Raw genomic sequence first — 13,315 nt, 5'->3', positions numbered from 1 at the left:
CACCATTTCAATCCTATCTTCTCTCTGAATACGCCGAACTTAGATACCCTTTTGGGGCTAAACAAATGGGTGGCAGATATTCTCCTGAGGTTCCTCCAGTAATCACCATATGGAGCAAAACCCATGGCACGGTGGAACAACAGCTCATAAGCAAACTCCTTCATTGGCCTATCAGCAAAAGCAGAACTTGAAAGTATTTCTTTGGCATTTTCTGGGTGGCTCAATATGATGAAATGTGTGAAGCCTATAGAAAATGCCATTAGAGGTTTGGCATTAAAGGTTGTTGAGAGCTTAGCAAGGGTTCTGTGTGTTAGAGATGATGTAAAGGCAAACACAAGGCCTAAAATGGGGAACCCAGCCGGTCCAAGAAGGACTATGAAATAGAACTTACATGACCATGAACCATGTTGATACATGATCTCCTTGCCCTCCTACTCTACCACGAAGCTTTGTAAAGCAAGAAATAAATTAAAATGTGATTAACAAATCTGAAAGTATATGTTAAACTTATGTAAAGCCTTAAAACACAATATTGACACTAAGTTACACTTACCTGATTATCATATCAATTCTTCGGGACTCATGTAAAGATGCTCCAGTGACATGGAGACCACCAAGCCGTTTGACTTCCAATCCTTCATGAAAACAATGAATTTCACATTCCTTTAGAACCGATAAATATGCAATTGCAATGCAAGGACCAAGAGGGTAAATCGTACCTATCTAGGGCTTCAATAGTTCATAGATGGCGATAGGGAGAAGTTGTAAAACCCTTAATCTCCTTGTAAGTCCAACATGGGCAGAATGTAACGAGCTCTAAATTTTAGTATTATGAGCGTGAGGATCTGTAAATGGTTGGATATTAAACGAAGGCTTGTAAACTTGAGCAGTCATCGCAGTCTCGGTGAGGTGAGGTGAGCTCAAGGTTGCCGGCGGGAAAAGGTGAGCGGAGGTCGTCGGTGGAAAGAGGTGAGCAGAGATGAGCGGAGGTCGTCGGTGGGAAGAGGTGAGCAGAGATGAGCGGAAGTGAGGCAGATGCAACGAATTTAAAAGCCCTAGATCCCCTGCGATTTTTTTTATAAGTAAAATTTAAAAAAGTCCTAAGTCCCCTGCGATTTTTTTTATAAGTAAATAGTCAGCGCGCGTTCATTTTAAGAATTATAAAGCGACATGCCTGCACGACACGTTTATTTTTAATGGGTGACCTCCACGTTTTTTCTTTTATTTTTCTAACGCTAATTTTAGGTCACACAAAAATGCGTATCCTAAATCCTTCACATTTTTGCGTAGATGACATTATTTTTAGGGTACTCACTTTTGCGTGTCGTAAATCTCCGCGTGTCATGCTTTGCGCGTCATTAAAGCCCTATATTCTAGTAGTGAATTAAAAATTCTGATGGACTTTTCCAAGTGAATAAATTTGTTGATGTACACACATGTTCTTCAACATTGTTGCAACCTAATCATCGACAAGCAAATAAATATGTTTTGGGTGAATATGTTGCTGATGTTTTGGCTGAAGACTATAGTAGAGTTTATCGGGGAAAAGAAATTGTTAATGATATGAATGCTCGATTGAATATCAATATCTCATACCATCAGGCATGGCGTGCGAAGCAATATGCATTGTTGTCCTTAAGGGGTACGAAAGAGGATTCTTTTACCAAACTTCTGGCGTATTGTCACAACTTGGCCAAACATAATCCGTGTACTGTCACACATATTAAAACAGATGCTGATGATCGCTTTGAGTTTTTGTACGTCGCACTCGGTTGCTCGGTTAGTATTATCATATTATATTAATTTTTTAATATTTATTTTGGTGTATTTGAATAGATATACAATGTATTGTAGGTACGCGCTTTTGTCAATTTTTGTAAACCGACCCTAGTAGTAGATGGAGCTCACCTAAAGGGCGAGTTTAAAGGTACCATGTTACTTGCAGTTACTAAGGACGGACAAAACCAAATATTACCGGTTGCATATGGTATATGCAAAAATGAGTGTACCGATTCTTGGACATGGTTTTTTCAAAAACTACGTGATTGCATAGGAAATATGCAGGAGCTTACAATTATATCTGATAGGTCTCCATCTATAGCAACATCCGTTGCCAACATTTTTCCTCACGCTCATCATGGAATATGTGGTGTCCATTTGTATTTCAACATAGTATCTAGATTCGGCAAGAGTAAGACAGTTAAAGGAATTTTTTGGGAGGTGTGTAGGGCGTACATAGTTGATGCTTTTGATGTTGCCTTGGATGTTATGAAAAAGACAAAACAACCAGTATGGGAGTACTTAAAAAGTATAAATCCAGAAACTTGGTCAAGAGCACATTTTAAAGGGAACCGATACAATCTTATGTCGTCCAACAGTGCGGAGTTTATAAATGCATTATCTAGACACTCACGTAAGGTGCCAATACTTATGTTGATCGATTTTTTTCGTGCTACAATGCAACAATGGTGGTTTCAAAGATGTAACTTTGCAGGTATTAAGTAAATTTTTAATATTAATGTTTTATTAATTTTGATGTTATTGATCTTAACTTCTTTATTTTGGCTCTTTTTTTAGCGGAAGCAACAACAATACTTACCCCTTGGGCGGATGAAATTGTAAAAGAAAACAAGAAAACTTTTACCAAATGGGATGTTCGCATGATCTCAAATACAAAATGCAAGGTCAAAAAGGGGGCACAAAATGTGATTGTTGATTTCAAACATATGACATGTACATGTAGGCATTGGCAACTTGATGGGATACCTTGTGGTCATGTCATAAGATGTTTAACAGTGAACAATTACCAAGACTGCTCGAGGTATGCATTAAATGCTTACTTTACCGAAACACTGAGGAAAACATATGAGGAATCAATAAACCCTTTGCCAAAGCCATCCGAATGGGAGATCCCCGATGATTTGATGATTGTTAAGCCACCAATAATGGATAAATGTCAGCCAGGCAGGCCAAGAAACACAGACCGCATTCCATCCCAAGGCGAGGGTCCAATTATAAAAGAGTGTTCTACATGTGGTCAAATAGGACACACGAGAAATAATTTTACTGGAAGGGTGTCCGGTAGCGGAGCACGTCACATAATTTCTACTGCAGAAATGGCATTTAATATTGGTGGTTCAGCGAGTTGCTCACAAACCTATAACACTGATTTTGATATAAAACAACCTTGAAATGAAGACTAATGACGAGTTGTTAACTTATTATGTATTGTAATATTTTTATTAAATCTTACAAGACATTGCTATGCTTTCGTATTTTTGTTTAGTTTGTTGATTATAACAATTAATGAAGCATTTATTTTATAAAATATAGTTTTTAGAATTTTTTTAACAATTACAACTTTTTATTTAAAAAAAACAACAAACGATCCTTTTGCAACCTAATCTGTATCATGATAATATTACAACAATTTTGTAACTAATTTTTAAACTCGGGGAACTGCAATGGGTACTTCTCTTTCTCCATTGTTATATAGTCATCCCTAATTCTCATTTTGTCTTCCAAAAGATCCTTTTTTACCATAATGTGTATCAACTGCTCATCCTTCTCAGCAAGTCGTTTTTCAGTCGTTTTGATTGCCTTCTTACTCTTTTTTATCCAATCTTTATGCTCTTTGATTTTGTTTTTATTGAGGTCTATCCATTCTTGAGCTTGTTTGCATTCCGATGCAATATCATTAGCAAGTTGAGTGAGAAGTCGGGATGACTCTTTGTCCTCTTCTTGTTGTTCTTCAGCCTTCTTCAATTCTTCAAAATTTTCATGTGACATATATGGCCTGGCCGAAGAGGGTGTAAAAGAAGGGTCTACTGAATCACAGTAGTAACAATCTACTTCGTTGCATGAGCAAACTTCGAATTTGTGTGAGGAACTCATAATAAAGTCGACATTGTAATAAACTTGATCTATAAGTGTTATTTATACATACTAGACAGTGATGACAAGTCCAACTTTGAAATGACTAGATAGTAATGACAAGTCACTGTAGTAACCTGCAAATCGTAGTGGAACCCTTAAGTGACAAGACATAAATGACAGTTTGACATGATAAATCACTACATAAAGCTGAAAATCGTAGTCCAAATGTAACCATTTCATAGTCAAAGTTTTAATTCATAGTCGATTTATTTATATAAATAGATGTTTAAGATCTAAAAACCAAACACCCAAATCCCCTAAACAAAACGAACTCCCGTTATTAGAAATGTCGTCGAATGCAGCAATTTCTTCGAATGAAGTACCTGGTTCCAATTCTGAAAGGCCATGGACGACAAACGAGGTGTTAGTTCTAACATGTTGTTGGCTAAGTGTTAAGGATGGTGTATCGTTACTTGCTCCCCCGCATTGCCTAATTGGTGATGAATGGACTCGCATAACATCTTTGTTTAACCATGAGATGGGAGAAGGACAAAAAAGATAAAAATCAGATGTTGTTACTAAGTGGATGGATGTAAAGGAAGAAGTGACATGGTTCAATCGAGCATGTAATTATGCGAAACATAACAATGTTCGTTATCGGGATGAAGAAGAGTTCTTGGAAGTTGTTACAGATTTTTACATCTGTGAGCATGACGGCAGAGACTTCGAATATGAGGAAGTTTGGAAGGTTGTTAAAAATAAACAGTATTTCATGTAGACCGCTCTAATTTCTGTTAAGAATAACCCATGGACTTGTGTTTTACGTTAATGCTTTGTTCGTATTATGTCGTTGTTTTTCATGTAATTGTTGTAATGTTTGTAGTGGTTCATGGAATCATTGTTAGAAATGTATTCTAATGTATTGTGAAAACTAATGCAATGGGAATTTATTAATTCAAATTAATCATACGAGTTGCTCACATAATAAACTAAAATAGATTTTAAACAAACGAAATACATACGAAATACATACGAAATACATGAAAATAACCTAGTACATGAAAATAACCTAGTACTCACATAATAAACTGAAATAGATTTTAAACAAACGGGATATATTTCAAAATATTCCAAGGGGATTCAAACTGGAATTCCAACCCGTTACTTAATGACTTGTATTCCTCTTTAGCAGCTTCCAAGATGACCTCCTCAGTAGCATTTAAACGGGTGTCGTCAATTTTGGTATAAAGATCGTTGAATAATAGAACTTCGGTTTTCATTTCATACCATCTTGCTAAGATGTCTAGTTCGTCACGATCGTTTCTTGTAGCCATTCGGTTTTCAGCATTGAAAATATTGGTTAAACGGCTCCAAAACATTGGATCGTTCAACTTGCTTGTCTCGTACACATGAATATAAGCATGTGTAAGAACCAAGAAGTCTTCATTGCTCCATGATATAGAACTCATTTTGATTGAAACAAAGAGAGTAGAATCTAAAAAACAATATTTGAACAGCTGTATTGGTTTATTTAATAAACTATTTATGTAACTTAAGGTCAATTTATAGTAGTTTCTACACAAAATCGCAGTCCAATCTTCTAATATGTCTGCAATTCATAGTCAAATTTAACTGACGAATGCAGTGTACTATACTTATAACACAACAGATCACTGTTCGAGTTGACAAGTCATCCCCGGTCGAATGACAACACAATACATTGCTGCTTGAATTGACAAGCCATTGCACTAGGAAAGTAAGGAGTCGTTATAAATAGATTTTAATATCCGTTGTAATTGTATCGTATTACTTCCCTCCTTGCAATTATGGACTCACCACATATATGGAGGAATGCAGAGGAGGTCGCTTTGGTTCAAGCTTGAATTATAACTGTAGAGGAGGATTTTCCACCGGGTCCCCCACAAGTTCGTGCTGGATCATTTTGGTCTCGTGTCTGTCATTTGTTTCACCATTTAATGAGGCGTACTCAATATCGAAGAAGAAGAGATGTCAAAGCGAAGTTTCTGGATTTGAAAATAAAGGTGAAACAATTTCAACGTATTTATAACGAGTTGGATAACGAACATGCAAATACGGATGAAGACATTCTACGGCAGGTGGCTTTGGAACTATACCGTTTTGAATATGATGGTAGCGAGTTTACCCACTTAGATGCATGGAATCTTTTAAAGAATGTCCCTTATTTTTAATATCCATATTGGTTAAGTTAATTGTTTTTCGTTATTTAATTTGCTTGTTGTTGTATGTGTGTAGTCGTTACTATTTAATAAACGTCCATTTCTTTTAATGTATGTTGTTTCCTCAATAGCCAATACATAATACGACATAAAATAAATAACTAATACATAATACGCCATAAAATATAATTGGGGTACATAAATAACTAATACGTAATACGACATAAAATATAAACAGGGTACATGGATAACTAATACGTAACACGACACTAAAATAAAAACGGGGTACATAAAAAACTAATACATAATACTACATAAAATATAAAGGTGCTACATGAATAACTATTGCATTGAGGGAGGTAACAGGACCACCGTTTCATTTGGTATTTCCCAATGCACATGTGATGGTATAGTATTCACCAACTCAGATCCATATGCAAGTCGATACACATAATTAGTGAACTTGTAATCAACCATTCTGTGAATGGATTCAGATGTACGGGTTCATAGACATGCTATAGCGTGGCCACATGGTATACCGCTTTTTTGCCATATACGATAACTACATACCCTTCGTTCAAGTTGTACGTTGCTGGTGGCAAAATTGTCATCGAATTCAAATGTATCCCCATACAAACGTCTTGCATTCCAATTATAAGACTTGTTGAGACATTTTTGAACCTTACTCTCAACGTAAGGGGTCAACCCACCAGACAACCTCCCTGTAAAATTTGATATTTTAATAAAAATAGTAGCACAATAAAAAAACTAAATATAACAATCTCCCTTACTCGCCACTTCGGCCCGTTCACCATACTTTGATTGTATCGACGTGGTGATTAACTCAATTATCATTGTTATAGGAAACTCACGTGTGGATATAATTTGCAAAATTTCAGGGACGTCAATCGATTTAACATTGTAACGTATTTTTGGGAAAAATGCTCGTGTCCATTTTGAAATCGGTATATCGTCAAGCCAGTAAATTGGACTCCTAAGCAAGGTGCAGAAAGGTGGTTTCCTACATGCACTTTGCAACCTTTCCAAACACAAGTAAAAATCATCAACGCTATATGCATTGCATGACTTCCAAAACAACGATTCGACTTCCGTATTGTTATGTCCGACAGACTCACGTATCTTTCGAGCTATATCTTTAGGACAATATCCATGATAGGAATCCGGGTAGGCACTTTGAACACCGAAGTCTATTTTATCACACAGGTTGCTTATGAAACCAACCTCTATGTCCTCACCTAAACAATCTTTTAACCTCATCATGAACCATCTCCATGATTCTTCACAATCTAAGGTTCCCAAACCAATTGCTAAGAGTAGCGGTTCATGATTTCCATCTAAAGCCACTACGAAGTACATTGTTGTCAGATAGCTCCCAAGAAGGGGTAAATAACCCACATATATCAGCGGTATCATGCACCTAAGGAAGGTACGAATCTACATGAAAACGAACACATATTAGTGATAAGTAAAAACTAATCGAGATACATTACCATGAAATATTATATAACTCAATAAAAGAAGTATGTTATACCACGCAACCTAAAGCCACAAAACAGAATTGAAAGCGGTTGGTATCGGTTTTCTTAATGGCTGTGAAGGTATTAGGATTTGTTCTTTGAAGGTTATGCAAGAAAATTGGTAGTTGAGAAAAGCTTCTTTTGCTGTAAGTACTCATTTTCAAAACCGATGAAAGTGCTCTACAATCATCACACAAATGCAATATCAAACAAATGCAATTATAAATAGAAAATATTGTATCTCTACTGTTCAAAATTCATAGTTTAACCTTTTAAATTCATAGTCAAACCAGTTAATTTCATAGTCAAATTTCATTGACCGACATGACAATACTACAGAATGTACTTGTCTAGATTTCGTAGTTCAACTTTTTGAATTCATAGTCAAACCAGTTCATTTCATAGTCAAATTTCACTGACCGACATGACAATACTTCAGAATGTACTTGTCTGGATTTCGTAGTTCAACTTTTTGAATTCATAGTCAAACCAGTTCATTTCATAGTCAAATTTCACTGACCGACATGACAATACTACAGAATGTACTTGTCTGGATTTCATAGTTCAACTTTTTGAATTCATAGTCAAACCAGTTCATTTCATAGTCAAAAAGAATTGTCTGTAATATGATTTCTTCTATAAATGGGTGTCACTCAGTATGAAAAATTTAACTGAGAAAGTAACTCCTATTTAAAAGAAAAACAAGGCTAATGGCATACTGCAATTGCGGAGGAGAACGTATCGTTAGGATTTTGGGAACAGCTAAAAACCCAGGAAGATTGTTTTACGCTTGCCCATATTTGGTATCATGTTGTTAACGTCATTCAAATTTAAACCCTCGTGTTTACATGACAAAAATTTATTTTCTTACTGTCAATGTTAAATTTAACAGGGACCAAAATGCGGGTTTATCAATTGGGTTGATGAAGAGAAGGACCAATCATCTATGGTAATAGCTAAAGTAGCTAACTCTAATAAGCTCTTTCAATCAGAAAATAAGAAGTTAAAGATAGCGTTGGTTTGTAGTTGGGTGTTGTTCTTGGCAGTTCTTGTTTACAAATTGTAAGCTTTTTAATATTGTTTTTATGGTTTTGAAGTTGTTAGGTCAATAAATTGTTGTATTTGTACTTACGTTTAGAACAGTGTACTTGTAACGTTAAAACAAATGTTGTAGTCGTTCTTATGTTGTATGTATTGATAAGTTATTAGTAGGTCATTAATTTGTTGTAATTGTCGTAACGTTAAATTTTTTGCCATCCGTTGACGAAACTGTAAAAATAAACTAATAATCAAATCCAACATTAATTTAGATATACAATTATATAATCCAACTACATAGGACCAAGACTAGACCCCCAAAATTTTTTTGCCATCCGTTGACGGAACTCTAAAGCTGCGTTCTTTGGGTCAATAAGAACACGTATAGGTTGACCTGAAACGAATTGCTCCATAAACATACAAACAAAAACACCGCAATCTCCCAAATGACTACTTTGTTGGGGAACATTTTCTTCATAAATGAATTGCATATTCAATGGAATCCTTGGGATGTTCCTCCGGGCCCAATAATTAATCTTGTCCAAATAATTTGCCACCCGACGTTCAAATTTGGAAAAGATTCCTTCAGATTTGAATTTTTCATAAGCCCTTCTACCAAGAGTGTCATAAATATGCACTTCCATTGACGCTAATCGTAGTTCCCCAAATAGCCAATGATTAGGGGATGAATGAATCGGCAATAAGACCTGTATAAGGATCAGAAAATAAAATTATGTTTCTTTACATCACAATACAAAAACATAACAAAAATAACAATATTATTTTTAATATAAACAATTAAGTTTACCGTATCAACATCCCACCAAGCAACCATGAAGTTGGGTACGTAGCAATACCAGCCATAAACACCCTCCAGTCCTGCCCTTCTTCCAAAGCATGAGAAACAAAAAAATTTGGAGGCATTATTGTATGTCGGTCGCCCTCAAACTGTCTCTCCATCAATAGTCGGTACCAAATGGTTATATGCTGCACACATGATACTTTTGTTATTGACTAAAAACAATTAACTTTTAAAATAATAAATTAACAATTAATTTACCGATGACTCCAACCATCCGTCGTGTGTATGCCCAAACAATGAGCTCCAAAAATCTCTATCTAACACGAAATTAAACAAACGATGCTGGACATCATATGAATGAAATAAATAATTTTGGATAACAACCTCACCGCCTGCTACATAAGGTTGCAGGCACAACATGGAGAAGTCGTGAGCAACACCAAAAACTGGAGGAGGAACGGGGCTTGTTGATTTGATATCAACCTTCTTTTTTGCTCTTCTTTTTTGCTTCGGTGTCGTGTGCAACTAAAAACAACATTCAAATGTTTAAATCTCCATCTTACAGATAATTCACATAAACATAAAATCATGAGTTTATAAATAAAACGAATACTTCGGTGTAAGGAGGGCACAAATATTGTGATGGTTTTCGAGTCCTCGGTTTATCGGGTGTAACTTCGTTGCCATCATACTCATCAAAATCATCTACAATTCTCGTAATTATTATTTCATCTTCGTCCGGCACCTAATTTAATAAGCAATAATCTCTAATTAAAAAAATGTTTCAATATACTAAAAACAAAATATAAATTAATGTAAGTATAAGAACCTCTTTAGCTTCATTATAATCATTTACGTCAAACACATCATCATCAAATTTGTTCCCCGCATTGTCATTCCTCTCCTCCGACTCCTACATTAAAAATAAAACTTTATACTTAATAACGAAATACACATAATTTAATAAGTAATAATATCTAATTAAATAAATGATTCAATCTACTAAAAAAAATATAAATTAATGTAAGTATAAGAACCTCTTTAACTTCACTATAATCATTTACATCAAACACATCATCATCAAATTTATTCCCCGCATAGTCATTCCTCTCCTCCAACACCTACATTAAAAATAGAACTTTTTACTTAATAACGAAAGACACATTAAAAAGTAATTATTAAAATCGTAAAGGTAATATCTATAACAACCTTGTCGTCTTGAATATCACCAAAAACATTTTCAGTTGTATTGTTTTTATTCATCACTTCATCTTGCACAACCTATATTTTCAAATATAAAATATGAACACAGGTATTCATATATGTTAATAAAATTTAAAAAATAATGTAGCGTGTAACTAACCTGTTCATCATATTTTCTTTGTGACACTATCGGATCATCAAAAGTAATGTCGTTCCAAAATTGTTCAGTATTCACTTCTTCAACAAAAACCTCTGTAGGTTGTCGGTTCATAAACACATGCTGCTCCAGTGCATGTAGCCATTTCAACACCTCGTCTTGGTTGTGTTTCCCACTGCCCCTACCTCTACCATGAGAGCGACCACTGGACGACATACTAGACGGAGATTCGTCTTGTCTCCTAAAATGGTTCCGTACTGGGGATGGAACTGCTTTCCTTTCACCATATACATACTCTTGAAATGACATATAATAACAAGATGCCATCTCACCATCACCCGGTAATATGTTTTGTCTTGGTGGTTACCCCTCCTAAAAAATTAAACATATTAAAAATGCATATAAAAGTATAATAATCAAGTTTATTAATAATAAACGAAAAATTGATAAACCTGTATCTTTGACCAAATCTTGTTCACGTCAACCCATTTCAATTTTTTTGTTCCACTCCATCGTTTCATCCGAGGCAAATCTTTATTTTTTCTCAATACAAATCCACATGCACGAACAGCCGGAATCATCTCATATAGCTATATCTACAATTTTTTACAATTACAGTAATAAAAGTTAAAATTAAAATAAAAAACATAACAATAAAACAATTTAAATATAAGAAAATTTTTATACCCTTATTGGAGCCGTAAATCTTGAGACGGAGTACTTTAAAGTTTGACGACGCTCAGAAAATGATAAATAATTATATATTTTGTTCCATGTATCCTCAAGGTCAACATAAGTAAAATCCCAAAGATAGCTACCCCAAGCGAAACTAACAAAACAAAAAAACAAAATTGGTTTTTATATAAATTATAACTTTAATAAAATAAAACTTTTAACGTAAACAAAATATACCTGTTCCAGAGATCCAAATTCTCAGCCAAAAATAACCAATCTTGTGGCACTCGATCATTAACTTCTTTTCCCAAAAAACCTTCACACAAAATGTATATTAAATATACTCTAACTGCATCAACGTCGTCAAGTTCTAGGAATGTTCGATTTAAAATTAAACGTTTCAGGTCGCCGATTTTCACCAAACTATTGGTATGGTCCGGAAATAGCCGTTCACGCAATAAACATCTTTTTTTACTGCTTAATAATTTTTCTGATCCTTTTCTCCCAATGTTTTTTGGATACTCCCCAAAATTTAAGCCGATTATCAAACAAAACTCTTCCGGCTTATAAACCATTTTCGTATTGCCTACTCGAAAATATAATCGTTTTATTCCATCTGGAGATAAAACAGGGTCCGGCCGGATCTGATGAAGGAACATTTTATGGAACAACAATGCGTCCCCTTGTAAATGAGGGACATCAATCAAATAACCAAATACGGTATCTCTGAAAATGGCACGTCTGGCATCATCTAAAACTTCAAATACTTCCCATATGTTACCGCCCGAGCCTTTTAAGTTCACAAAGGCTTTCATATTGATAAAACTAAAATCATGCTGCAAAAAAAACACAAAAACAAATTAGAGAACTAAAAAATATTTTGTTTTTAAAATATATGATTACGAACTGCAATAAGTACATAAACAATTAGTAATGCAAATACAATTTCTTAATTAATAATTTATATATTTCCGATAAAAAACAATAACATACACATATATAAACAATTTTCCAAGTTATATAACAAATATATTTATGATAAAAAACAATATCATACATAATTATATAAACATTTTATTAAAAAAATTTTCAACTTAAACGACAAATATATAAACGACAAATTTTCAACTTAAACAAATTTTCAATTTAAACGACAAATATATAAACAATTTTTATCTTTCTAATTATATAAACTAACATTTTATAACCATATAAACAAACAATTTTTCAAATAAAACGACAACTAAATTAACAATTTTGCAAGTTATACGACAACTTTATACAAATTTTCAACTTATACGACAAACACAAACAATTTCTAACAATATATATACGACAAATTTTCAACTTATACAAACGTTATACTTATACGACAAATATATATATATATATATATATATATATATATATATATATATATATATATATATATATATATATATATAAACGACTATTTTGCACATACTATAATTTAACTATTTTTCACTTTATATAAACAATTATACGATAAGAATATACAAGTTTTCAGGTTATACAACAACTAAACAAACAACAAAAATAACAAATTGTAAACATTATCTACGTAGTCTCTACTTGTACATTTAAACAAACACTAACAAAATAGCATTTAAACTTCAAGTATACTAAAGAAATATTAAAACTATCACACACAACAAAATTACCCTTTTTTAACACTAAATAATACAATAAATGATAAAATAAAAAAAAGTTTAAACATTAAAAGAGTTAAAATCTAACCATATTTGCGGGATTGTTGACATAATCCTCCATTTTCTTCAAAAACTAGCCAAAATTCCGAAAGAAGCCC

General features: G+C 33.8%; 1 protein-coding gene across 1 annotated transcript; it reads right to left on the bottom strand.

Annotated features, from left to right (window-relative positions):
* Positions 1 to 11,687: 11,687 nt before the first annotated feature.
* Positions 11,688 to 13,315, bottom strand: LOC122197885 (uncharacterized). The gene is made up of 2 exons (XM_052771772.1): positions 13,246 to 13,315; positions 11,688 to 12,323 (listed from the first exon to the last, which is right to left on the bottom strand). The coding sequence occupies exons 1-2, from the start codon at positions 13,276 to 13,278 to the stop codon at positions 11,688 to 11,690; spliced, it is 669 nt and encodes a 222-aa protein (XP_052627732.1). The 5' UTR covers positions 13,279 to 13,315.

This window comes from Lactuca sativa, chromosome 5 (assembly GCF_002870075.4).
Source record: "Lactuca sativa cultivar Salinas chromosome 5, Lsat_Salinas_v11, whole genome shotgun sequence".
Taxonomy (NCBI): Eukaryota; Viridiplantae; Streptophyta; class Magnoliopsida; order Asterales; family Asteraceae; genus Lactuca; species Lactuca sativa.
Note: the sequence above shows the minus strand (reverse complement) of the source record. Positions and strands in the feature narration are given on the sequence as shown.

What these genes read in the sequence shown, in the direction of transcription:
- LOC122197885 (XM_052771772.1), bottom strand. Translation starts at nt 13,278, where the DNA reads ATGGAGGATTATGTCAACAATCCCGCAAATATG. An exon ending in TCAACAATCCCGCAAATATG is followed by an intron (nt 12,324 to 13,245) that starts GTTAGATTTTAA and finishes TTTTTTTTGCAG; the next exon opens with CATGATTTTAGTTTTATCAA.